General features: G+C 47.3%; 1 protein-coding gene across 2 annotated transcripts; it reads right to left on the bottom strand.

Annotated features, from left to right (window-relative positions):
* Nucleotides 1-1,011: 1,011 nt before the first annotated feature.
* POP1 (POP1 homolog, ribonuclease P/MRP subunit) lies at nt 1,012-22,966 on the bottom strand. Of its 2 annotated transcripts, none has more exons than XM_061562522.1 (16): nt 22,544-22,966; nt 20,610-20,807; nt 19,383-19,529; nt 18,677-18,852; nt 17,812-18,060; nt 17,474-17,561; nt 16,614-16,810; nt 15,607-16,001; nt 13,848-13,944; nt 11,774-11,876; nt 10,266-10,403; nt 7,951-8,066; nt 7,160-7,351; nt 6,313-6,467; nt 5,390-5,875; nt 1,012-5,281 (listed from the first exon to the last, which is right to left on the bottom strand). In XM_061562522.1, exons 1-16 carry the CDS (start codon nt 22,572-22,574, stop codon nt 4,522-4,524), a joined length of 3,528 nt encoding a protein of 1,175 aa, XP_061418506.1. In that variant the 5' UTR covers nt 22,575-22,966; the 3' UTR covers nt 1,012-4,521. The 2 variants fall into 2 exon arrangements, with proteins under 2 accessions (XP_061418506.1, XP_061418507.1); XM_061562523.1 differs by having other exon boundaries at nt 22,232-22,965.
* Between the last annotated feature and the right edge of the window lie 3,769 nt (nt 22,967-26,735).

Here is a 26,735-nt window from a genome sequence, read left to right as displayed (position 1 = left end):
GGAGAAGAGGCGAAGGGGCTCGTGTACACTGGCAGAGGAGTTGCCAATGGCAGCCGAGGCACTGAGTGTCCAGGGTGAAGACAACGCCAGAGATGGTGGGTGATGTCCAGGAAGTGGACCGTTCTCAACTATTTCTTTATGGCATGAAGTTGACAGGGTGGTGAATTGTTCAAATAGCACTTTACACACGAGTCCCGTTTTTTTAATGGGCACACCCATTGGGTATTGTGCACAATTATTTGTATCAAAGGTCCAATCCGCCATGGTTGCACGAACTGGCCAAGTTATCAAAATATTCCATAGAAAAATTGCTGCCGCCTTTTGAGGACACATGGCTAGAGAATCTCCCGAGTTGAGTAGGCACTTGCAGGGGTAATCTCGGCTTAAGATGAAGTAAATGTTATTGGAAGTTTTTTTAAAGCTGTAGTTAAAATTGTGGCAGTAAAAATAAAGGCTGCTCTGAATTGCTGCATCAGCATTTGTATTGGGGGGGAAGGTAAACACGCCCAATCATCCAACTCCCCCCCCCCCCCCCCCTGAACGCCGCGCTGTCCAAAGTTCCTACCTGCCCACTCCGAAGGAACGTTTAACCTACTCACGCCGGCTTGTGCCCGCCCTTAGTCGGGCATATTCGTGGAATACACCACGCCGCCATTGACCCTGGCCATTGACCGAGCAACCCAACGTTACTTACTACCAGCTCCCTCCGCAGGAATGTGTACAATCGTCACTGGCAGGTGCCCGCCACCACAAACTGTCGCTAAGGAAAAGGAGAGTAAAAATTAACCCGTAAAAACAAAGTTTTTCACTAAATCATTTATATGCGTGGCGGCTAGAGTCCTCTCGTCCTCTGGCTTGAGATGGCTGCCACCTATGGGTCAGATGATTGCATTGCACCATTAAGCAATTGGTAATTAAATATAATTTATTTTTTCCTAAAAAGTAAAATTTAGGGAAAAAAAATTCACGAAAATAAATTTTCACGCACGAGTGTGCAAAATGTCAGCTCGATTGGATCACGGGAAGTGGGTTAAACGACCGAAATATTTGCACGGTCGTAAGCGCGCAAAGCAAGCAAGTGAACTTAATATAAAGGATTTAAAGACTGCTAGTCTGGAATACCAATAGGCTGACCAAGATGTATTTATGGGTAAACGGTGATTTATTACCCAGAAATCCCCAGCAGTTTAAGCTGGCTACTGTACAATTACATACGTGTGCACATTGCAGTTTCATGTCGACCTGTAAAAATATTGGAACATTGCTTTCTGCTGTAGTGAGAACGAGAAATGTATCGCCAACAAACACGAAGTTCCTTTTTGGTGTATAGGAATGGTTTGTGGTTTATGGTGTAATACATAATAAAGGCCTGTACATCTGTATTTGCTACGATTTGGCCAGACTGATTTGCACCTGAAATTGGCACGAATGGTCTGGGAATGTCATCATCCGGCCATTTCTCTGAAACATGGGATTGTGGGATGACACTAGGAGACTGAGCTGTCGGAGTAGCCTGTGTTGAATGGGTTCTGATTGTCCCAGTTGGCACTTGCTTTCCACTGGTGATTAATCACATGGCACAGCAATCAAAATATTTGGCTGGCTTCAGGGTTACTCTGAGCATGCTTACCGAGGCTGCTAAAATAAGTACCAACCTTGTGGACAATAGTTAACAGTTGTATAGCATCACATACCTCCTACGATGTGTAATTCCCATCAAGAGATGAGCACCATGGCCCAAATCTCTTAAGTATGAAATCTTTAAACGTATACAATGCATGCAATGCTTGGTTTGTGGAAGTATGTGTTTCACAGAAAGGTAAGACCATAGTGGTGTCCTTACTCGTCAAAATAAAACTGCCACTCATGCTGAGTGGGAATGGAGCCATGTGGTGGGAATTTCACATTCTTTCAGGCTCGTAATACAATACCTGCAACGGGTGATTTCGCTAAAACAAAGGATTGTCACCACAGGATCAGTCCTGCCATTCATTGGATGACTAGTGACCACCACACTGCAGGTTTCTAACACATCTTTGTTTTATATTACCGGCTTTAAAGAGTAAATGTCTTGACAACCACTGCTGGCTCTTCACAAGCTGTGCTCATTTTATGGGTACCAATGTTATGGACTGAGCTAAACCCACCACTGAATTTTAAACTTGTAATTTTAGGATTGTGTTCTTGGTTTATACTAATATTTCCCTGCTACGTGACTTTACCGAAAGAACCAAGAATATCAATCCCTGCAGTCACGAAAGCTTTCAATCGAAATTTAGGATTGTGGTCAGTTTTATTCCACTGCGTGCCTTTCTGGAATGTGAGTCCTAAACGAACTTACTAGCATGAACTCCGACCACAATCCATGCAGCGGAGCCGAATGAGCTTAAATGGATACAGCAGGCGTTTCCACAAGTCATTGGTTTAAGTATCAGACCCATTGCTTGAGAAATTCACCCTGCAAACACCTCAGCAATGACCCAAATTATTTACAAGTACAGGTGGTGACAAGCAGGTCCGCAGAGATGCATTGCTCAAGCATTCAGTAACGCATTAAGCATGGCTTGTATGCTAGTTGGCTCCTGCATCAGCTTGTCCATGGGAAACCCCCACCTAAGCATTTCCCATTCACATGTACTACATTTACAAAATGCTTTTGAGAGAACGCCAGGTACAGGACCCCGACTGCCAAGCAAAAGTTCTTATTGATCGCAGGCAAATCATTCTGGCCAGGGACATGTTTCAAAGGAAACAAATACCTGCAGAGGCTTTCATGCATATCCACAGAATGAAATGGGTTAAAACTAATGAATTATTGAATGCCCATATACATGCGATCGTTGCTTTGAGAAGCGAATTGACATTTTATATATTGCGCTCCAAGTAATGACAAAGGCAACTTTAATCAAATACGACTTGACCACAAAACTTTTAACTTTGTTCCAGCACTCGCACACACTGTACATGTTCAGTCATGCGAAAAACTGAAATATTACAGACGCATGCTATTATAGCAATGGCCTCTCAAGCCAGAGGGGGTTGGCAGTTGTGTGAAATGTGAGGTCATTGCAGGAAGAGCACACGCAAATGTCAAAGAAAGTATGGGGGGGTGCTGTTGCAGCCCTTTTAAATTCCAGCCAAATAAACATCGATTCCAAGAGATATTCATATGAAAGCAGCTTAACATGCACGTGCAATTTGCATTTAATACTCCCACTGTTGTAAACGCCTTGATTAAAAATTGTGATTTTTTTTGCGCAATTAAAATAACTGCTGCCCTTATTGGGAACACTCGCCCATTGCAAGGGAATTGACCAATCTCCTGTGTATAAGATATAGGTTGGTTTACAGCAATACAGTATATAATTTAATGTTGGGTTTATCTATGGCAGTATATAGTACGGTATATGCTCGTGTGATGTAAGAGAATAAGGTTTAGATGGAAGCATATTATAGAATTTTTACGAGGTAAAATTGTAATGTATTACTTGCTGTTAGTAACTCAGCTTATTATAGAGTATAGTAAGTATACTGATGGTGCGATGCAGTTTATACTTTAGTTTTTTATGTAGTTTATACTTTAGTTTTCTACGTGGTTGTTGAGTAACTGCAGCTACATATCATTAACATTCCTTTCCTTTGTTACTGCTAATCCCTGCACCCCCCTTGGTTGCTGCTGATCCTGCATAATGCATGGGCATAATATGACTTTGACACCCCCCCGCCCAACGCCTACGCATTTTCCATGAATATGCTAAATCCCTCTTCACATGCACATTCTTTTTGTTAAGGCGCTCTTCAACCCCCAATGCAGCTTATATATAAGCTCCTAGTTTGGTAGTGTCTCATTCTTCACCTGAAGACGGCTGCTTGCGTTGTAGCCGAAACGTCGTGAGAATTGTTTTATTATGTTTTATTTTTATTATTTTATTACTTCCCTTCTACGTGACTTTACCGAAAGAAACAAGAAGAAGAACAATCTCCTGTGATTAAGTGCAGCTGGTTTACAGTTCACCCTCAGATTGATTAACAAATGTTTACAAATCAAACAGGCAGTTCCATTTCATTGCTGTATAGAGGCAAAATACTTGACTAGAATAGATGAGGCTCAACCCATATACAATAAACATTTTCAGGAACCAGGATCATTCATGTATATCATTTGCACGAGTTCACCCAGGTAATCCTTAAGGTCTCAAGACTTCCATGAGGGTCCTGCCACGTTTTTGCAGTAGGGGGCGATGTTCAATGAACCTCAATAGTAAAGATGCTGTCGTGAGCAGACTACCTGCCAAAGAGAGTTGGTGGCCCTAATCGGGTGCAAACTCATTCATATGCAGTGGACCAATCAATCCACAGGATAACCTCAGTTCTACTATTCAACTCATTGGTGGTAATGAGTCGTTGACCCAAATTGCGATTTGAACTCGCAGCCATAAGAGTTTTAAGAGGTTGCTCAAATCTCTGCACCTCTGGGCTGCATCTGTAACACCATTTGGCCGAGCCTGGCGGAGATAAACTCTAGACGTCTACGCTCACCCGGACAAAACGGTACTGCAGGGAGTTCACGTTGCGTGTGAGCAGCAGAACTCCCCGAGGTTGCGAAGTGTGTGGTGGAGATGGTAGTGGTGCAGCCTTGTCCTGCTGCTGTAGCTGCTGCTGAAGCTGCCGCTGTAGCTGCTGCTGCAGCAGTGTTCGCAAGAGCCCAGTGAGGCTCACAAACCCGAACCCTCGCCCGTGCCCAACAGCCATGGAGAAGTCGCCCTGCGTCAGGAAGCCGAGCGTGGGGCGCGAGCACGCCGACGCCACGCAACCCACGGGCTCCGGGTGCAGCCCTAGGATCCAGTCGGCCTTCTTGCTAACATCGGCAACATCGCCACCAACACCGCCATCACCGCCACGATCCTCCCCTCCGCCCTCCGTGCCCCCACCAGCAAAGAGGCGCCGCTTCCGCCTGCTCAGCCCCACCGCCCTGCGCTCCTCCCTCGTAAGCCGGAAAGCGTCGCGCCACCTGGGCTCCAGGGGCCCCGTGTAGGCTGGGTCGCGGCGCAGGAGGTCCAGGTCGGCGGGGTCGGGCACGGCGACGGTGGCGTGAGGCTCGGGGGAGCCGCGCTGGAGCGGGTCGACACGCACCCACAGCAGCGCACGCGGATGGCCGCGCGACATCGCCAGCGCCAGAGCTGTCGTCAGGGGCTGCTGCGCCAAGTCCGCTCCGTCCACCCCCGTGGCAGGAGGAAGGGAGCGGCACCAGTGGGCGAGCTGTGTCAGCACGCTCGTGCTCCTGCATGACAAAAGTAAAGCAAAGTGCAACAGTGATGCAAAAGTCAAGGAAAGACCGGGGCCATTCACGAAGATTGACAACCATCACTCCCGGCTAATTAAAACATACCTGATCACATAGAATGGTTCGCTTATGGAGTTGACTGAAGGCAACTCCATCTTTTGCTCTTGTTCCACGCGATCTCTGCCGTCGCCCGTCTCACATCCGGGCTCCACGCGCTCCGAGCTTGGCTCCCTATCCACCGACACGAGTTCTCCCGCCGTGATCTCCTCTCCTGCAGTGCCGCACCCCCTCACCTCTGCCCGCTGCTCTTTCTCAGAGACTTCGGAGGTTTCCCGAGTCTCTTCCGCTTCTACTTCAGAAGCCTCCTCTGCGAGCTCAGACTTTGTCTGGCCCAGAAACGAGGCTCCAAAATTTGGGTCGATAGAGGGAGACTCCATCTCCATGACAGATTCCGTCTCGGGTTTCTCCTCGTCCTCCACACTCCACTCCGTGCCCATGAGCTCCCACTCGTGCACCAGCAGTTCCCACGGGAAGTGGAAGGGCGTAGGCATTGCCAGCTTTACGTAGTTTGGCCTCTTGGCTGGTGGGTACCTGTGTGTGATGTCAAGTCAAAAGGAGCTATGTAACACAAAGTCAAATTCCATTTTGCCGAGGAACACAACCTTTGCGAAGCAAGAGTCTCAATTGCTGCTGTAAACGAGGTGATGGATATGCTCTTGGGCTTTCAATCATAAACTTGAGAAATTAATGCAGGCTGCTGATATAGCTCACATATGTATATTGAACTTCTTTCGCACCGTACGTAACCAACCGTGCGAATCGGGAGATGCGGGGGAAGGACAACAAAGAAACGACATCATGCCACATATACAAAAGACAAAGACGCATGTATGAAAGCCATGACAACAAGCGATTACGAGCCTTACAGTTGTGCGGCGGAGCGTCAAAATCAACGAGGCGAACAGAGGAAACGTAAAGCCGCGAGTCAACGCGGCTCGTGCAGCCGCTAACCGCTGGCGTGTTCCCACCGTTTGAACTTGGCGATCGCCGCCTCCTTGCTCTCCGCGTCGTGGCGCGAGCCGGCGGGGCAGTCCGGGAAATCACAGGGGAAGTAAGGCGCCCCCTGGTATTGCGAGTGCCGCTCCGCCTCGCGGAGGCCCCCGACCACAACGCCGCGGTACACCTGCACCATCCCCCCGCCGCAGGCAGGGCCACACCGGAGAAACAACGCTGGCGTTAAAGTAGTCACAACAACATCAACAACCGCCATTCGCCACCAAGTGGCGGTGACGTCACCACATCGCTTGTGCCAGGCTACGCGCACTTGAAGGGCGCGTGAAGTGTCGAACGCCCGCTGGCAGGTCACGGGACAGACTCAGGTGTCATAGGTTGACTGACTGAGATGACTGTGCCCCCTACTGTGCCAAAGCAAACACACATTCATTAAAACAGGGGTGAAGAGCCTCTTGCTTACCGAGGGCCGACAAGGACATTGAAATACCTTTGGTGGGCCACAACTGAACCCACACACCTCAGTGTTATCTATTAACAAATTGAAAAATAACTTGTGCGTTGACAAAGCATAAAGAGGTCCTTCCAATAGAAGTGACTTGGGGCAATAACATTTGAAACATTTTTGCGAGGTATATTACCTTCTTAGAGTTGAGTAGTATGGCTGAAATGCTCACAATGAAAAGTATCATTTTTGTAGACCGTTTCAAAATGGGACTCGGATTCTTGGTGTTCACACGTGGTCAAGGGGTGTGTGGAATAGCCATGGGTCAAACATCGGCCCATGTGCCACGCTTCCCCACCGCCGCTTTAAAAAGCGCACAAGCGCAGAAAAGCACCACGGCCACCCGCTGGCGCACACACCAGCGGGATCCAGAAGGCCATGCCCCACGCCTTGGGCAGCACCAGGTCCCACGCAGCCCCCCATCCCGCCAGCCCGGCCCCCGCCTGCCGGCCTGGATGCTGCAGCAGCAGCGCGGGAATGCTCGACTCCCTGGCGCCCAGGTTGAGACGGGTGCCCGGCACCAGGGCCTTGTGGCGCATGCGATTCAGCTCCTGAGCGGCGGTGGCACATGAGGGCACGGTGACTTTACAACAGCACTTTGGAGTTATTCATTATTAACGTACTTTTTTGGTCCTCGAAATTATAACTAAGGATCTCGGTCACACTGGCTTAGTACTTCAACACGGGCATTAGACACTTGAGCTAACCACCCACATCTCCCCCCCCCCCCCCCATTGGTGGTTCGTAGTGAATTATCTAAAGCAGCGGTTCTCAACCTGTGGTACCCTGTACCCCAGGGGACATTCAAGACAATGCACGCAAAGGCGGCGCTCGCATGATGTATGGTCACGTGTCAGAAACATCTCTGCAGTCTTCCCCCTTCACTTCACGGTGACAGTCAGCGACTTTAAGTCTTAAAAGTGTAAATATTACATGATGAACAATGAACTATTACGAAGTGCTAACCACACGTCTTAGGTGGTTGCTTTGTGTGTCATTGAAATGTCATTTTTCAAATGCTTACTTCAATATAAAGCTATGCGTAGGTAGAACACGTGGGCAGGTGACAGGTGGGAGATATTGGGAGCCACTGCTCTGGCACGCGCTCAGCTGCGGCATCTGCCTGCTCGAGCCGAGCGTGTGGCCATACCTGCTCTGAGATCTTAGTCTCCGTGACCTCATCGCGGACGGAGCGGTCCCAGATCCAGCTCTGCGCGTGTCCGTCCTGCAGGCTCCTCGCTAGCGCGTTCGCTTCGTTGTTGCAAGCTGGCGAGGGGCGGGACATAAAACACCGTCGCGTACACACGCGCACACACACACACGCGCACAAACACCCCACTCCAGAGTCCTCGTCCCCTGTCTTCAAAGCATGTGTTGGTTGTTTTATAGACGAGGACAGCCAACCAATCACAAGCCAGCACCACATGCTAATTATTAACACTTTTGCGGAACGTCGTGAGAATTATTTCATTGTTTTATTTTTATTATTTTATTACTTCCCTTCTACGTGACTTTACCGAAAAAACCAAGAAGACTTTTGCATACGTATATATTTGTTTTATCACCAATTACATTCAGGTTATGCCCTAAGCCTCATGTAGTGACATGATATAGTATCTAGTCAGAACTCTCAGCGAGTAACGCATCGCATTACAGAGAATCACAACTCAAACATGAACACAGAAGTATTTCTGAAATCACTTTCGTAGACATTTTACTCACACTAGATGCCTTACCCTAAAATGTGGGCTGTCACGTGACTAGAATTTTTTATTCCAAAATCTATAAGACTGAATCAAGCAAAAAAATACCTATTTTTGTCCATAGCCATTAGGGACTAGGCAGATACAACTCACTTCTTGGGAATGATTATGCTGCACTGAGACTGCTCTTCCACAAACGTGAAGACATTTTAAATGGGTTTTAAATGGTTCTGTGCATTATTTATTGGAAGTTTAACTCTCCATGGCCTCTGCACGGCACTGTCCCCTCAAATTTAAGCTCAGCACACCAGAGCCAGACTACAGCCAATGGCACAGTTCCCACAATACCCATCTGTCAGTGCAGATGATAGCCAGCCCTCTGCATTATCTGCAGTGTTATCATCGGTTCATTAGACTTTGCTAACACTACACGATAATGAGCACCACTGCATTGCAAGATTGGCTACAAATGGTTTCCTCATAATCAACGTTTTTGTGTTAGATCGTGTTATTTATAAATGTGTCGTAACCCTCCACCACCCGACACGGCCAATCAGCAAAAAAGTGTCACGTTGACAAAAGACAAATAGTTCACTACTTAAGCCCCACCGGTGTGTTGAAGCGTGAAACCACAACATTTACAATTTTGTTGTAATGTTGTGGTTTCACGCATGTTGTGGTTTCACGCTTCGACACATTTATAAATAACACGATCTAACCTAAAAACGTTGATTATGAATATTGGTCGCGAAAGCCTACGTGTTGAATGGTTTCCTCTCCATACTATTCAATCTGGTGGTGTGGTGTATATGTAAGACCTTCTGCCACCATCACCTTGGCCAATATTTATTCACTTATCTCATTAAAAGACTAAGCTAAAAATGAACATTACAAACACAGAAGAATGAACAGGAACAGCATCAGAATAGCACACGTTAACGGCTGCAGCGAAGGAACAAGCGCACGTGTGTGACAAGGGGTGTGCGGGTATCGCGAGTGCAGGAGTTATTGGAGTGTGGCGAGCATTAAGAAGAATTGTCGCCTGTGCCGTGGACAAAGAGAGCGGCGCGTGCTTTGAGTGAGTAGTGTTGGTGTAGGGGTCTCGCCAGGACTTGAACCTGGAACATCCAGCATGGATCAGCTGAGGCTCCCACCGAGCACGAGACCACAGAGGGTGCTTTGTGCAATGTTTGTGAAGTTGTGCATCGGAGCTCCCCCCCCTCCACCAGCCATGCTGACAGCAGACAGAGATACAGACAGAGAGTGCAACCAAAGAGGAGGGGAAAATAGAGCATTGAACAAGCAACGCTTCAAAACACAAAACATTCGCAGTGAGTCTCGGGGATTCGTCCGTCGGGCAAAATGTTGGCCGACGGCAATCAACACTAAACAAAAATGTATCTCCTGAAATTAATCTCGTAAGTAAGCTTTCCTGACCAATATTAGAATTCGGTACTTGTTAATTTTGGGGTAGATCGTGTAGGTATGTCAATTAAGAGCTATAGCCCTCCAGCACCTGACACCATCAAACAAATCAAATTGTCGAATTTACAATCCCTAATCACGAGAATAAATCGAATTGCTACATGCCACGTAACTCCACTAAATGCCTAAAGAGCCAGGCATGCACATCGCGCGTTCAGCAAACACCTCAGGATATCCCTACGCTCGGTTACATTTTCTACAGATGATGATGGCATTGATATTGATGACGACGATGATCGGATGAGCCCGCACTCAACCACCAGCCACAATGCACCACCTGCGGCACCACCACTCGCAGGAGGGATGCTGGGGGGGTCCGCAGGTATCGTCCGCTTGTTGGGGAGATCGAGGCGTGGGTCGCCCACCGTCAGACCCAGCACGCACCCTGGAGGCACGTCCGAGGCACTGCCCAACCCTGGGCGGGAGGGCGGCAGTGACAGAAGTCACCTCGCAGCAGTCGTGCACAAAACTAATATCCCAGGTACAGGTTTCCCTCGTTTTATATGCAGGCTCAGTTTGTGCGATTTCACGTGAATGCGGCTAAGCTATTTCTACCCAAAATGCACTCTGTGGGTTGAATTTACTCTCATGTGACTGTGCGGTCAGAGGTGGGCCAACATTGTGTGTGTGGTGTATGCACTACTCGGCAGGCTGCCGGTCATTCGGTTTCGCTTTGTGCGCCCCTTTTTTAGAACGCATCTAACTGCAGGAAGCGAGGGAAACCTGAATAGCCTTAAACAGGCTGCTGGAGCAAGTCCTGTTAGAGAGCACCTATTAAGCCCAGTATGGTATACAAGGGAGTGGTGAGGCTTGCACTATAACAAGCTGCCTTGGTCTCCCCAGTGCTGATGTTTACAAATCACACCAGGTACTCATATGAGGCCGAGTCAACCTAGTGGAGGCCCGAGACTGGTTAAAATATTTGCCACTGTTATTATTCACGAGCGGAAATCAAAGTCGGGTCACTGGGTTCGTGGCGCAGTGCGTTGACCACGACACAGCAGCAGCAGGGCACTGTCCAGCGCGGCCAGGCAGAAATCCTGCAGTGGTGAAACCCGACTTCACACGGTGATGACTTGGCACTCACGCCGTCACGAATGGGTTATGCAATGACGGCAGATTTTTTCCCCCAAGACTCTGCCTCAGCGGTGATACAGAGTCTGCCTTTCCCATGTTCACCATTCGAATGCAAGCTGAGCTGTGACACATTACATGCATCTGTTGGTTTAAGTACAAATGTGTGTGGAATAAATCCTTACCTTGGGAATTACGAGTGTAAAAGTTATCAGTCTTGAGAGGTGTTGCAGTGTAAAGTACAGCATAAATATTAAGACCCTATGACCAAATCACACAGAATGCTGCCACAAATCTCGGAGGATTTTGAAAGCTAAGCAGGCCTAAGCCTGTATGGTGCTTGGATGGGTGACCACTCAGCACAGCAGGTGTTATAGGCTGCGGGGCTACATCGTGGGTAGCAAAAAGCATTGCGGCAAAATCCATTGTTGGACTGCACATCTACGCTCCCATATCTATGCTGCCGGCCTTCACCAACCAGCAGTGCTCAGCGTTAAGTATAATCAAATAACGGCCACGACATCCACAGCATAGGAAGGTCCCTCGTCCAGTATTATATTAGCACGTGACTATATGTGTAATAAGTAGTAAAGAGTTTACAACAGTCAAAAACCTCACATCATGCCACCCCATTAGTAGTGTTTCATCAGGAATTAATGCAGGGTTATTTTAAACCGCCGTGTAACGGTGTGTCATGCTGCTGCATTGTACCGGCTAGAAGCTGGAAGATTTGTCCCTGATTCTCATGCTGCAGGACGTGCGACGGCTCGCTGCACACTTTCAGCCACCATGAAGTCTTGCCCTGGCCTTCAGACTATACATCAACACAAACAACGTGTCATGCCATAGCAACAAAGTGTGACATCCGTTTAGAATTGCATCCTTGCGAGTCCCTCTTATGCGGTAATCACAATTAGTGCTTTCAACCTTGAACTGGCCTTCATCTTCAATCCACACGTTCAATTATATCCAACTTGGGAAAGTTAGATATCTTCAATCAAATGCAATTACCATTTAATCCACTGGCCTACAAGCCTTTGAGGTATCTGTAAAAAAAAATGGCTCCATAGCTCATTGGATTCTCTTCCAGTCTAAATAAAGTCTGGTTCACAAAAAAAACACAGTTAATTGGTTACGACTCCACCGAGTCTCATCAGCTAAGGGTTGGCCTACACATGCAATGACACGGAGTACGCTGATGTGAAAGGTATTAACCGTTTATCAACAATGTTGGGTGTCAACACCACAGTAGGCAAATTAAATCAAACATTTTAGCTTCATTGGAAAATTCTTCTCGCCCTTAATATTTGGGCGATGCAATCCTAAAGTAGCATTGGTCAAACAGGCCACACCACTAGGCCCAATAATGTTCAAGGCAAGGTTCTGCCCGTATCAGTGTATGCAGTAATAATGTTCGATGGGCCATACCTTGCTGACGAGATTTAGGTCACCTTGTTTAAAATACAAATGTGGTAAATATTAATCTGAAAGGCCCATACGTCTGGCAGTGTACATTTTATATCTGTCATTTATTTGTGCAGGAAACCTCAAAAATGGTCAACAATTTTTCAGCAGGGTCTGCGTTGGGATGTTTTAACGATTCCGTGACGGCGTGTTTTGCATGTGGAAGGAAACTAGAGCAGCTGCAGAATAACCGACAATGCACGAGAGGACATCTCCCGGCCACCTCGTCTTTCAACGCGTTTGTGAGTTTCACCAACCTGCAGGAAGCATCAATCTTTGCCTCCAATAGCACCGGACACGGGCGTGCGCCACTTCGGCCAGCAATTCATTTGACCGAGCGGTGCCACAGCGAAGGCATGAAACTCACAATCGAAGAGGTTGAAAAATCTAATCCTGGACTGGGTCAACTCTGCCTCCGTCATCCTTGCAAGTTCAATAAACCGGTCGACAAGCTTGTGATAGCCGTGGATACGCGAATTTTCACTACCGGATCATCAGGACCACTATTGGGTGTGAGAACCACTCCACTGCTCGTGAGAGCGAACACGGACTTATTGAGGCCACATTCACATCTTGACAAAGTGGCTGTCACACATTGCCTTGGCAGTTTGCCTATCGTTGGCAATGTAACCGTCAGCACTCTTTCACCAAAAGTGAGACAAAGAGGAACATTTGCACGTGAATCATGCCTTTAATCTCATCTCGATGGCACTATAAGTCTGTTTAATGTCTCCACACCCTTGACATTTTATTTAAACGTGTATTCTTACTTTCCCGACTCTCATTAGGCATTGCTTCATCAGAATGACCGTGCAGTGTCAAGTCATACACGAGTAGTGTGATCCTGGGCAACACCAAACTGCACTGGGCTGCGATGTCGAAAAGCAGTCATTTAAGAGCGGATCTTGAAGTGGCCAAGGTGGCTCAGAGGTCAGAGCGCTGATCTGGGACCACTAAGATCTTGGGAATTAATCTTGGGAGCAGCCTTTAATGATTTTATGGTGTCAGCCTGCTCACCAATGAATGCACAAAAAAAACAATCACATTAAATTTGGTTCTGCAGTTAATTTGGTCAAATGCCAGCTCTTAGAATAAAAAAAATATATTGGTTTTACTGTCCTGCGTTGACCATTACTCCCAGTGGCAGGGTGTATTGGAAAGTTCTTCCCCCTACCGTGTTGAAAAGAAGTCACCTGAATGGACCTCAAGAGGCATCTCTTTGGTATCCCGCTTCTGTGGACCATTCTCTCGCACGAAAAGTTAAACCGCTGATAGAGATCCGAATGGATGCTTCATCTCGTGCAGGACATGTGGATCTTACGTGGTGGTGAATGTCTGCAGGCCGGAGAGCGTGTGTCAGTATGAATCCGGAGCGGGGACCGATCAGCTGAAACCTCACCATCTCCATTGTCAGGTCACTGCAAAGCCACACAGGTGAATGCACGTATTAATGAAAATGTACCACAAGTGTTTGATTTCAAAACCCTGAATAAGTCACCCTTTCGAGGAAACAAGACAACAAACCGATCTTAACTGGCAGACATGTACCCTACACCCTGGCTGTCCGACAAGTATGCAGCTTCATTAAGGAGAAACAAACTTCACAGTAACAATGTGATGTAACATTACAGAACACTATGATATTAAAATGAAACAACTTCCGTCGGGTTTACGACAGGGTCAATACAGCATTACGACTCATACCTGCGTCAGAATCGTAGCGATTGCCGCCTCCTAAGAGCACCTCATTGCCAAGAATGTGGGGGCAACTCATACCTAGGGTCTCCTTATCCCCTAGTCATCTGCCAAACCTGCTTCCAAGTCACTATGACATGTGTATCGCCACCTGCACCTGGATAAACGCACAACGGCTTATATACTACACCTTCAGCGGACTTTCCTCCTAAGGCTCTTACAAAACAAATGGCTGTAACCTGTATACCATCACGCCACGTGGGATGTTACCTGCGCCTTTTACTCGTTAGCCAATTCAACACGCACCACCACCGCCACACGCTTGCCGCGGTGTGTACACCACGTGTAATGGACCCCCCCCCCCCCTGGTGGTGGTAGCTTGTAGCTCCAGCTTGCGATCTAAGAAACTCGAAATTCAGGATTTACAATTTCAATGTGGTCACGCTGGAACCGGAATGTTGAAATGTTATGGGATTATTACGAGTACAACTTTAAGGAACAAAAAAATGCATGCAGTTGACCCACTACAAGAGATTACAACAAAGTGCTTTGAAACTCCTAACAGCAGGATTTTGAGTCAATAAATTAATCAACTACTACTTGGTTTTCATCATAGCAGACCTTCACCTCCCAGTGATGGGCTGCAATATGACAGTGGCTTCATCACGATTTATCCCCCATTTAAGCACATCAACTTTGTTCAGCTTCATGAAACCATTGGCCTGGCAAAAGCTAGGGGACGGACAAATACACATTACCTTTGAGAATAGGAATGTTTTATCCACCCGCATATTTTACCTGAGAGTTAGAAATCCAAAGTAGCCCACAACTGACAGGGTTATCTGTTATAACACTAAGCGGATTGGCTAGAATCAAAGCAGCGTCCTGTGATTAAATCATGGTCCCATGTGTAGTGAATTAATTGTACCAACCCAATAACAATGCCTGCACAATAAAAATAGGTTTTCACTTAATGCGGAATTTGCATACGATACCTCAGAGGATTAAAGAAGGTGATTTAGCGATCTACGGTATTCTACGCGACACAGAGCAGGTGTGTCATCTAACATTCTATGCGAGGCCTAATTAAGTGACTCGAGAAGAAGTTCTGTAACGTCATCTTCTGGGGGCCATTCTGTCGTGACGTGACATTGTGTTCAGAAAGACATATCTTGATCTCATCACATGACTGAAAATACACGTGATAACAATTGTTGATAAAAAAATGAAATGGAATGTTTTTTATATCATGAGCGACTACTGCATGCAAGAGCCCTTGTTTGCCCCTCCGTATGTATGTAGAACTTTCTTTACAACGTACATAGCCAACCGTGCTAATCGAAGTTCGTAGGGGCGCGAAGGAGAAGGGAGGGGGGGTGTCTTACGTGAGAGCAGTCCCTGTGGAAACCGACATCCAGCTCCTGGGCTCACGTGGACCGCGGGTTCCGTCCCCGTAAATGCGCTTCGCCGGAGGAGCTCCGGGCTGCTCGCCGTCCTCCGCCCGCCGCTTCCTCGTCCCACTCGCTTTGCCCCTTCTGGCACCGCGCACCGCCTCCGGCAGCGCCGCTTTCATTTCGCTTTTACGGGCGGCGGAGGTCTCGCCAAGCTGCGCTCGCTGCGGTGCGGATGCCGCTTGTATGCCGGAGGCTTCAGCGGATGACTGAGTGCCCTCCGCTGGGCCGGTGACACCTGGAGTCTGTGTTGGAGTGACTTTGAGGTCTGGTGGCTCTAACACTGGCTCTAAGCATTTGAAATTCTCCTTCAGCTCAGACAAAACCTCCTGCAAAGAAAAATAAATAGCTGTAAAGGTCAATATGGAAATGTCTCCATGCACAAAGGAGTGTTGGTGGCCTTCACAATGTGGTGGAAATTATACATTCATACCTCGTGGGGGGGCCAGTCTCGTCATAGCAGCAAATCACTAAAGACGCACCTCAAAGTAGTACTAAATTTATTTACCCCCACAAGAATGATGAGTCAAGGTTGCTGCCACAGCCCCCAACTCAGCTTTAGTACAAGGGCAATTGCACGATTTCAAACATATGTTTCTCATACTTTACATGCATTTTTTAGTATGTCAAACAATCAAAACTCTAAATTACATGGGGGAAAAAATTCCATCGTTCTTGACAAGGGACAAGTGGTGAGACAATACCGTGGTGTCGGATGTCATCCATGCTGGGATAGTGATGGTGCATTCAGTTTGTGAGTATGTGCCCAACCAACAACTTTATTAATGAATAAGTCAAACTCTTTCAATGAAACTTACTTTCAAAGAGACGTCCCATACATATTGACAATGTTGTATTTTTGACTGTGACAGTGCCTCATTTGTGGTAAATGCCGAAAGTGCGTATAACATAGTAAACACATTTTAACAAAAAGTGCTTACATTTTTCATGGCAGGATGGACCCAGATCCATAGCTGCCGGTGCTCCGTATTCGTCTCTCGTTCATCAGGCATTTGCAATGGCCGCCATAAAAAGGTGACAGGACCCAGCGGTTGGGTGGGAAAGCCATTTGCTCTGTACATCACCAAGGACCCCTGCCTTTGTCCACCGAGGTAATCCGCCCCATCAAAAGAAGTGCCTGGTAAAAAATTAGAATAAACGAAATAAACCAACATCAGTGGGGGCCAGATGATTGGTAGAACACAAAGCCACTCACAGACACTTCTAATTCATGTGGGGAAGATTTCACGACGTAATGAAAGACAACATATATAACAAGCGATAACTGAAACTATAGCAGCTGTTCTACGAACACCAACCTTTACAATTTACTAGCAAATTACACATGCATCTAGTAAGTCAATGGCATTAACAATGGTCGAGGGATAGCTTCTGCTCTCAGTACCTTGGCAGCCACCAACCACTCATATGATAACTAATCGTATTTTTAAATCCTTTATATTAAGTTCGCTTGCGTGCTTGCTTGCTTACGACCGTGCAAATCTTTCGGTCGTTTTTTAACCCACTTCCCGTGATCCAATCGAGCTGACATTTTGCACACAGACTCGTTGTGCGAGACAATTAATGTTCGTGAAATTTTTTTTCCAAAATTTTACACTGTTTAGGGAAAACAAATTAAATATTTAATTACCAATTGCTTAATACTGGCAGACAATCATCTGACCCAGAGAGGACTCTAGCCGCTACGCATATAAAGGATTTATAGTGAAAAAGTTTGTTTTTACGGGTTATACTTATTCAGCAACTGGGAAATGTTCACCATTCCAAAAGTTTGGGTTACCTGTCTCTGGGCTGCACAGTGTGGATAAAACTCCCAGGAGCATCTCCTCCTTGCCCTTGAGCTCCAGACAGCAGTAGTAAGACACATCCTGTATGGGAGACATCACAATTACTGCAGTGGCTTCACAATGCTCTGCAGATTGAGATTCAAATACAGAGACTTCGGACTTCCCATGAAGCGGTTCCCATTTTATCAACCTGCAGAGATGTAACACACTGGAATGGCTCTGGATGAATCGAGCACTCTGGCCTCCGCGTCACCCACCCGGATAAAAACGTAACGGCGAAGGGAACGTGCGCGTCAGAGACGGAGACGGAGCGGCCGGGCGCGCGACGAACCTGCAGGAGGCAGCGCTGGGCCATGGCGCGGTAGGCGCTGCGGTATGTCTTTGTGGTGGGCTGCAAACCAAGCCGGTAGCCCCAGCGCTCGGCCACGCGGAAGCGCTTGGCGTGCCAGATGTGCGTCTCAAGCCAGATGTGGCGCCGCTGCCGCCGGTTGTAGTCGAGCAGCAGGCTGCCGTGTCGACGCCGCGCCTTACGCGAGCGGCACTTGGGCACCACCTTCGCCTTGGCACTGGATTCATCCATCTGCGGCGTGGGGGAGGCAACGTAGCACGAGTGAGGACGGTGCTCCCCATCGATTTCCGCAATTCGCGGGCGCCATTTTTGTGAAAAAGCCAATTACCAACGTATTTGATAATGAACAGCAACAGTGTCCAAGGGTTCAAGCATTAGATCGTTGCATATTACCTGCCATGACAAACGAATTAGAAACGCGGACTGTGACAAAAAAAGAAATAAAAGCTAAAACATATTGAATTTAATTGACTCCAGTATTTAAGTGACTTCCCAATGCTGTATAAATGGTTATATAGTATGCACAGCCAGTGGTGTAAGCGCCAGTGTGTTGGTCTATAGACGTATGTTTTGTGTGTATATAGTAAATGGTTATTGTGGTGTACGTGCTTGTGTGTTCGGCATACGTGTACATATTGTGTGCGCGTGGTGTAGTCGGTTGAGAGAGCGCTCATTTGTTATACGTGTATGCATGGATACGTGTATATGTAACACAGAGCTGGTAGCGCACGAGTGCTTGTGCGTTCCGTACATACAGGCAGAGCGTTGAGTACGTGTAGCTGTGCGTACGGCGTACAGGCGGTGTGCGAGTGAACATGGCAAGGGGTCTCGCTGCGCATTGTCGCACCTCCCTCTTGGCGGCGTCGCGAAGGCGGCATGGCAGCCGCTTGACGTTGTGGCTCATGGCGCGGCGCCGCATGTGCGTGGGCAGCGTCTGGAAGACTCGTCGCACCGAGCTCTTCCTCTTCACCGCCTGCAGCATGGCCAGCATCTCCGCGGCGCGTGCATGGGCCATCGACTCCGCTGCACGGGTGGCCGCAAAGACAAAACGCTCACCGCTCCATTGCGCCATTGGCCAATTGTGTGGGGGGGGCTAACGGATGCTGCGGTGATGTAAGGGTTAGCACGCTGGACTTGCGATCCAGAGGTCGCCGGGAGATCTAATCGAACTTGTGTGGCAGTTTAAACAATGGGAAAAGGCCTTAAATTCACCGTGTCCACCCACCAGTATAAATGCATAAGTGCACAGGCAAGATGTCTGGCCAGGTGGAAGAGTAGGCCAAATACCCTCTTTTGGGGCTCTTTTGAGCTCCCTTCTGCCAGCAGTGGCGTGAGCAAGTAATTGCAGGGCTATAATTTTAATCTTACCACCGATGGGGCAATTGAAGCCTTCAGTATTTTGATATAGAATACAAGTGAAGTTGGTGACACCGTGTTACTTTTCAACATTGTCTGTGCAGTGTAATACACTTGGTCCAATGTTATGGGGTTGTCTCAAACCACTCGTTTACCACAAGTGCGTAAGTTCATTCGGATACATTAAAGGAGAGTACCTGTGAGAACATCGGGCAGCTGCTGAAGCCCCAGAGCCCAGCTTTTGTCAGTGTCCTGCCTCTGCGCTCCCTCAGGACCAGTATCAACGCTGTGCTCCTGACACCATGGTGTGAAAGGAGCCACTGCTGCTGGGAAGGAAATGCCACCTGCACAGCCCATGAAGAAAAGTCAATTGACACACTGCGCAAATGCAGATGCTTTTTAATCACTCTTTAGCATTCGTAGCTAGTAATGCATGAAACCACAGTTACTATGTTTGGGATGCATTTGTTTAATTGTTACCGGCACTGCCCCTCCCCTGGGTGGTGCATGGACTCCTGCCAGTGAGAACGCACACTGGGTGGTGATTGGCCAGCCAGCAAAACTTGTTTTTCTTGTTTAGTATGATATGATGTAAATATACGTGTGTATAAAAGCTCCTCTTATCTGTGGCCCCATTACCCACGACGACAATTATCCGTGGCAGCTGTAGAGTCTGTAAAAACTGCTGCCCTATTTTTTCATATCTGCAATTATATCATCCGTAATTTTCCCAATAGTACATAGCGAATCTGCTTCCTAATACTCGCATTTTGTTGAACTAAGAGGATTTGTGCAACAAATTGCTCCTACCCGTGAGTTATCCACGATTATTTTAATTAAAACGTGTGCTGTGATTAAAGCAAGTGCATGAGTGGCAAACGCAGATATTTGGAGTTTGATGGTCTGCTTAAAAAGCAACAGTGAAAGGTTTAATTACAGGGACATGAGCAAATGTAATCATTATACCATTTGATACCACATGAAGACGAATTAAGCAGTGCATTTTAAATCATTACCTGGGGTCAAACTACAGAATACACATATATATACAAGTTTTCACTAAGAACAATTGTCCTATCATGACAAAAAAAATAACTTAAATCATGTTCATAATATAGGTATTTGGGCTAGATCACGTAAATACAAATGTGCCGTTAAACCTACCACCACCCGACAGCACCAATTAGTAAGGTTTGTCACGTAAACAAAACATGCCAATTTGCTACTAGTTCAGCACACCGGTGTGTTACAAGTGTAAACCCACAACATCTACAATTCGAGTAAGACGTTTCACCAGTAATTACAACCAGCATCACCAGACGAAAAGCCAGAGTTATACGTCTTACATTTTTAAATTATGTTATACGTAAATCATGTCATATACACGCACATTAATGCCAGTTGTTGGCATGAATACGACTCACCATTGTCATCTTTACAGCTATCAGCAGCACCCCCCTCCACAGCTGGAAAGACCACGTTCTTCGGCTGATGGCGCATGATGCGTTCCCTCTTCTTTGCTTGTCGCCGCCCACCTCCTCTCCCTTGTGCGCCTCCTCCGCGGGACCTCCCCTCCATGAATTCAAGAGTGCTCCAAGAACCGCAAGGGACACAACTCCTTCCTGTGAATCACACCGGAGGATATTTAATAACACGGGCGAAATAACGGAGGTGTTTCTCTCCCTTGCTCGCTCGCCAAACCTAAGGCACTTAGTTGAGCTATCATTTGTGCCCAGTTCGCTTCTGACAAGGGTCTATATAGCTCAGTGGGCCTGACCTGGTAATATTTTTAAAACATAGCTTAGTTTTTTCGTGCTCGCAAAACTTGTCTTTTGAATACGACGTGGGCGGCTACATTCGCTATTTAAAGACTTTACCGGATATACTTCGTGTAAAAATTGTGTTCCTTTTAATATTTTGGTACGGTTGGGTGGCTTAATGTTTTAGATATGTATACCTGTAAATTGCATTTGTTGTATTTTAAGCATTCTTGTCAATTCCCACTTGCAAAAGCAACTCGTTTCTCAATTGGCTCCAACGCGTTTTGTTAAGTTAAGTATTTTGTCACAATTTGAAAAATATGCGACTGCATTGCTCGTGGTGCTCAAGGATAAATAAACACATCACATTCGTAATTGTCTTACAAGAAGCAAAGCAACCGATACAGACGACCCCGGCCTGTGCTGTGGCATGGCAACTTCTGCTCCACTGCCAAATATACAATGGCAACGAATACACTTGAAGATACGAATCCACTGACAATTGGTGTACCACTACATCGGTACTCTATATACTGCTGGACTAGCAACGACTGCTACTTAACCACTACACGATCGCCACATAACCATTGACTTCAATCACCAAACAGGCAACTACTTCTACACAAACTACAGCACTGAAACATTACAATGGCAACTGCAGTATTTCTACACCGGTAAAACAATGGCCAATCCTAAAGTATAACCTGGATAGAATGACATCATAAGCAACACGTGCTTATAGAGTACTAGCGGTAAGTACCCGGCGTTGCGCGGGCGAAAAAGGCACACACACATCGATTTACACACACTTTCTATGTACATGAGTTTAGTGGAAGAAGGTTGGAACATAAAAGCCACACGTGATCATAGAGCATCATGTGGGGGAGGCTACGATATATGAAGCACGTCTGTGTTTATAGTCAGCGTCTGAATATATGCTGTATTACCACCACACTAAGCAACTTACAGTACAGTGCACTAGTAATTGCTCCTAGACACCTACAGTACTACTCTGATGAACTACAGTAATACTGCACCGTCTACTAGAATGACACTCAGCTACGATTAGCAACCATGCTTGCGTTAATAACACGCAAAGAACTCGACCTGACGGAGCGAGCGAGGCCTAGGTCAGAAGCCCCATTCCAAACGCATGCACTCGACTAGTAAAGTCGCGAGTCAGCCACTCTCGCGAGCGGTTTCAAACAAACAAACACACAGCACTAACACGTGTTGAACCACGTAGCTTATTTAACGTTTCAGAGAGCCGCAATTTGTGGCCGCACCTTAGACGAGGGGCGAGGCGATGGTGGAACGCGGTGTCAGGAAGCGGGGACCTCTCTCTCGCTTCCCACGTGCCGCAGTGCGCGCACGTGTTACAGAGGCCGGCGCGGTCAAACCGCAGCGGCAGGCACCAGCAGCGCGTTTCGTAAATGACTCGGATTTGAAACTCGAAGGGTGGGGTTGTGTTCCCCCCCACCCCCCACCTCTTAACGCGTCTCTCCGTCCTCGCTTCTCACCCCCATTGGCTGCACCCCCAGCCTCTGTTGACGCCTTTCAACACTCATCGGAAACCTGCCCCCGTGACAGATACTCACCACACACCTGACGCCACTCATCAGTCGTCATCCTGACCCTCCCCAGACACACCTGAACACCTCAGGAGCTGTCCATAAATGACGTCACGCACCTAGGGGGGGGGGAGTCAGACATTCACACCTCTCATTCCTACCTCATTCAATCACTCATTCCTGTTATTCATTCTTATTCTTGCGTCATTCAATCACTCATTCTCTCCAGTACTTTTTCACTAGGTTCCCTGAATGTTCTCCTATGACTTCCTGGACCCCACCCGTTGCTACGGACACCGTCGCTAGGGCCGCATATTCCTATGGATACCGTTGCTAGGGACATCTGTTGCCAAGGACACATGTTGCTAGGGACACCGTTGCTAGGGACACCTGTTGCTAAGGATGCATATTGCTAGGGATACAGTTGCTAGGAACATCGTTGCTAGGGACGTCTATTGTTGCAGGACGCCGTTTGCCAGGGATACCGTTGCTAGGAACACGTGTTGCTAAGGACACACGTTGCTAGAGACACCGTTGCTAGGGACACCTGTTGCTAGGCTCACGGTTGGTCCACGTGGCCAGAAAACAAACGTTTGATTTCGTAGTGCACATTAATTCCTTAGTGTAGCGGGGGTTTTGTATTTTGTAGTCCACGTTAGTGCGATTTTTGTATTCGCTCATAACTCAGCAAAGCAAAGTCGAAACTAAACACCCTGAGACAACGGGCTTTCGAACGATACTAAATGCGTGCCCGAAACTATGAAAATGCCTATTTCTGGAACGTTTTTAAAAAGTTTGTACACACAGGAAAACCAACAAGAACAAACAGGGGGTTGGAATTTTATCCAGATGTACCACCAACACACTATGCCTTGGCAATGGTGCTGCGTTGGCAGTGGTGCACAAGCACACAAAAAAAAAACTCACTCGACAGAAAACTTTAAAGAAAAATGTAAATAAGTATAACCCGTAAATCCTTTATATGCATGGCGGCTAGAGTCCTCTCGTCCTCTGGCTGGAGATGGCTGCCACCTATGGGTCAGATGATTGTCTGCCAGTATTAAGCAATTGGTAATTAAATATTTAATTTTTTTCCCTAAACAGTGTAACATTTTGGGAATTTTTTTTCACGAACATTAATTGTCTCGCACAACGAGTCTGTGTGAAAAATGTCAGCTCGATTGGATCACGGGAAGTGGGTTAAAAAACGACCGAAAGATTTGCACGGTCCTAAGCAAGCAAGCACACAAGCAAGCACGCGAACTTAATATAAAGGATTTAATAAAGGATTTAAATAGACAACGTTTCAGAAAACTGCTCTTATTCATAGCACATGGAGGCCAGCAGAGGTGAAAATCCACAGAGACCGCATTCATGCCGGCAACAGGGGGCCTATTACTGGATATACTTGTTTAAGGCAGCGGTATTGACGAATGTGTCGAGTGTCATTATTGTCGTGATGTGTTCGCGAACATTTAAAGTACGGAGCAGTGGCATCGTGTTCCCGTGTATGTATTACCATTCCAATAACACCAGTTGCATTTTTTTGTTTTCCCCACACCGAAAGCAATTGGTTTGTGAGCCAACTACGGGCTTGTACTGAGGTGGTGCCTGTGTCGATTTGCGTCAATGCCATGAGTTCTGGACAGTTGGATGAGTGTTCTGGTCACACCAGGACCTGGTATGGTACCACTCCATTGGTGGGACTAATAATTAGAGGGTGACTGCTAACCAGGGACGTGCGGTCAGGGGAGGCAGGTGACGCACAACCTCACCTGCCATACTTCAATGAAAATAGCTGTTACTAAAAGTAAAAATAAGAATAATCAAATAAAATGAATATGAAGATGTTTCCACTGGTCTGTTATAAATGTCATTTCTGTACGATTCCTATCATTTTATAGTCAAAATCGCCAAAGTTGCGGAGCTCCGCTGCAAATACAGGAAGAGACGAGAGGTGAGGCAGCGACGAGCTCAGCCTCCCCTCTGATTGCGCAACCCCTCAGTAACTGGATGGAGCGCGGGCAATAAGCGCGTGCCTGTTACTAAATCAGTATGTCACCAATGTAATGTTTGTAGACCTCTTCATTTCATGTCTTCGCCTTCCATAATCCAGGTAACTTATTTCACGTATGTGTATAAAAATATTTAGGCTCGCTGGTCTCGTCATGAAACTGCAATGAAAAAGCACCAGGGGAGGCAGCTATCACATCTGCCTCAATGAGGTGGACGTGTCTAACACGCCCCCCTCAGTGAGGACACGCCCCCCTCAGTGTGTGAATCTGGCTCTGACACTAGCCAGTGCCTCCCCAGACATTGACCTCACCGCACGTCACTGCTGCTAACATCTCTAGTGTCCTTCCTCGAGGCGTGTGTGCGTGTGGCGTGCGGCGTACACACTCAGTCGGGGACAAGGTAGTTGCAGGAGACACCGTCTCTTTTTAAAATCCTTTATATTAAGTTCACTTGCTTGCTTGCTTGCGCGCTTACTACCGTGCAAATCTTTCGGTCGTTTTTTAAGTCACTTCCCGTGATCCTATCGAGCTGACATTTTGCACACAGACTCGTTGTGCGTGACAATTTATTTTCGTGAAAAAAAATTCCAAAATTTTACACTTTTTAGGAATTTTTTTTTATATTTAATTACCAATTGCTTAATGGTGGCAGGTAATCATCTGACCCATAGGTGGCAGCCATCTCAAGCCAGAGGACGAGAGGACTCTAGCCGCCACGCATATAAAGGATTTATAGTGAAAAACGTTGTTTTTAGGGGTTAATTTTTTATCATCTCTCGTTCACACCACCAACTCTGGCCTCCTCTCTCGCTGCCGTACAGCCCGGCCCAGACACGACCCAAACCCGTTGCACCTACGGCATCGACCGAGGCGGCGACTACGAGACGAGTCCACTCCCAGAACAGACAGCCTGAAGTTCCTCGCTCTCCGCTGCTTTTATTCCCCTCGGCGCGGCTTGGCTCTTTGCCCTAGCCGTGCCTCCCTTCTCGACCCTACCAGAGGGTTCCCTATGAGGTCTGCCTTGACCCTTGCCCCAGTTCCTCTGCCCTGCTCGCACACACACCGTGTATATGCTCAACGGCGTGTGTGCTGTGTCCACCTGCAGTTGCTGCTGCTGTACAGCAGTCGGCGCTGTGTCACTACACATGTGATGTATCCACATTAGTGACGATTATCTGAACGGCTCCTGGGCCTCCCCTTGGTGTGATATGTAAACATCGCCACCAGGGAGACAAAGGCGGCCGGGTATGGTGCTGGCCACCAACCCCCTTCGTGTGCCGTTCCCACCTGCATAGGTGCTCGCTAACAGCGCTTGCCCCAACAGTTTATTGAACATATTTTTGAGTCTTTCGATAAAGTCACGTAGATAGGTTCAAAGAAAAAAAAACTGCGACGTTTCGATCGCAACACAAGCGGTCGTCTTCAGGAAAAGGGGGGTTAGCTTCCAAGGCAAACTGTTTATAAGGGTTTGAAATGGGCGTAACCCAAATGTATTTTGTACGCATTTTCAGACGTATGATGTAGGACAAGCGTCATAATGATACAATGACACCCAGGTGATGATGCTCATGATGACAACAATCTCACCGGAGCCACTGCAATCGATGGCTCACGGAGCTACGGTCCATGATCTGTTGGCGCGCGCTCCCTGTGTGAGCTCTGAATATACCCACGAATTTGTTTGACGTTATTACGAACTTAATTTATTGTAAGCGATCATCATGACACCTACGGCAGATAGCCCGTAGGTGTCCACTGCACAATGCTCAAGTCGTGCACATTTGCCTGGCACCAATCTCTTATGTCGTCAAGCCATTTTCTATTAGGTCTTCTTCTCGTTTAAGCGATGGAGCAAGATTAACGAGAGGATTATTCAGTGGCCATCGAAAATAATTCTCCGGATTGCGGGGGATCGACACCTGGCGTGTGGTTCGCGTGAACTCGCACCCACAATCTCCGTTCCCGTCACTCTCAACACTCGGCCTGGGAAACGAGTGAGGTCGGCTGGCCCGTGGGGGTTGGGGGGGGGGACCCTCTGGAGTCTTTCACCATAAGATAAATAGCACTCCGTTTCTTTCGAACTGCTTTTACTCCGTGGGAAGTCAAAAGTGTGTGTTTTTTATTATGGGCTGACTGTATTCTGCCAAGCATGGCACATTTATACAACCAGCTCAGGACTAGAAGTGGAGACAACGGTCGTTCAA

The sequence above is a fragment of the Lethenteron reissneri genome, chromosome 29 (genome assembly GCF_015708825.2).
Source record: "Lethenteron reissneri isolate LAM-NWPU_2019-01 chromosome 29, ASM1570882v1, whole genome shotgun sequence".
NCBI lineage: Eukaryota > Metazoa > Chordata > Hyperoartia > Petromyzontiformes > Petromyzontidae > Lethenteron > Lethenteron reissneri.
The sequence above is the reverse complement of the archived record's forward strand: the minus strand, read 5'-3'. Positions and strand labels throughout refer to the sequence as shown.

What these genes read in the sequence shown, in the direction of transcription:
- POP1 (XM_061562522.1), bottom strand. Translation starts at nt 22,574, where the DNA reads ATGACGACTGATGAGTGGCGTCAGGTGTGTG. An exon ending in TAGCTGTAAAGATGACAATG is followed by an intron (nt 19,530 to 20,609) that starts GTGAGTCGTATT and finishes TGGGCTGTGCAG; the next exon opens with GTGGCATTTCCTTCCCAGCA. An exon ending in TGGCCTTCTGGATCCCGCTG is followed by an intron (nt 6,468 to 7,159) that starts GTGTGTGCGCCA and finishes GGGATGGTGCAG; the next exon opens with GTGTACCGCGGCGTTGTGGT.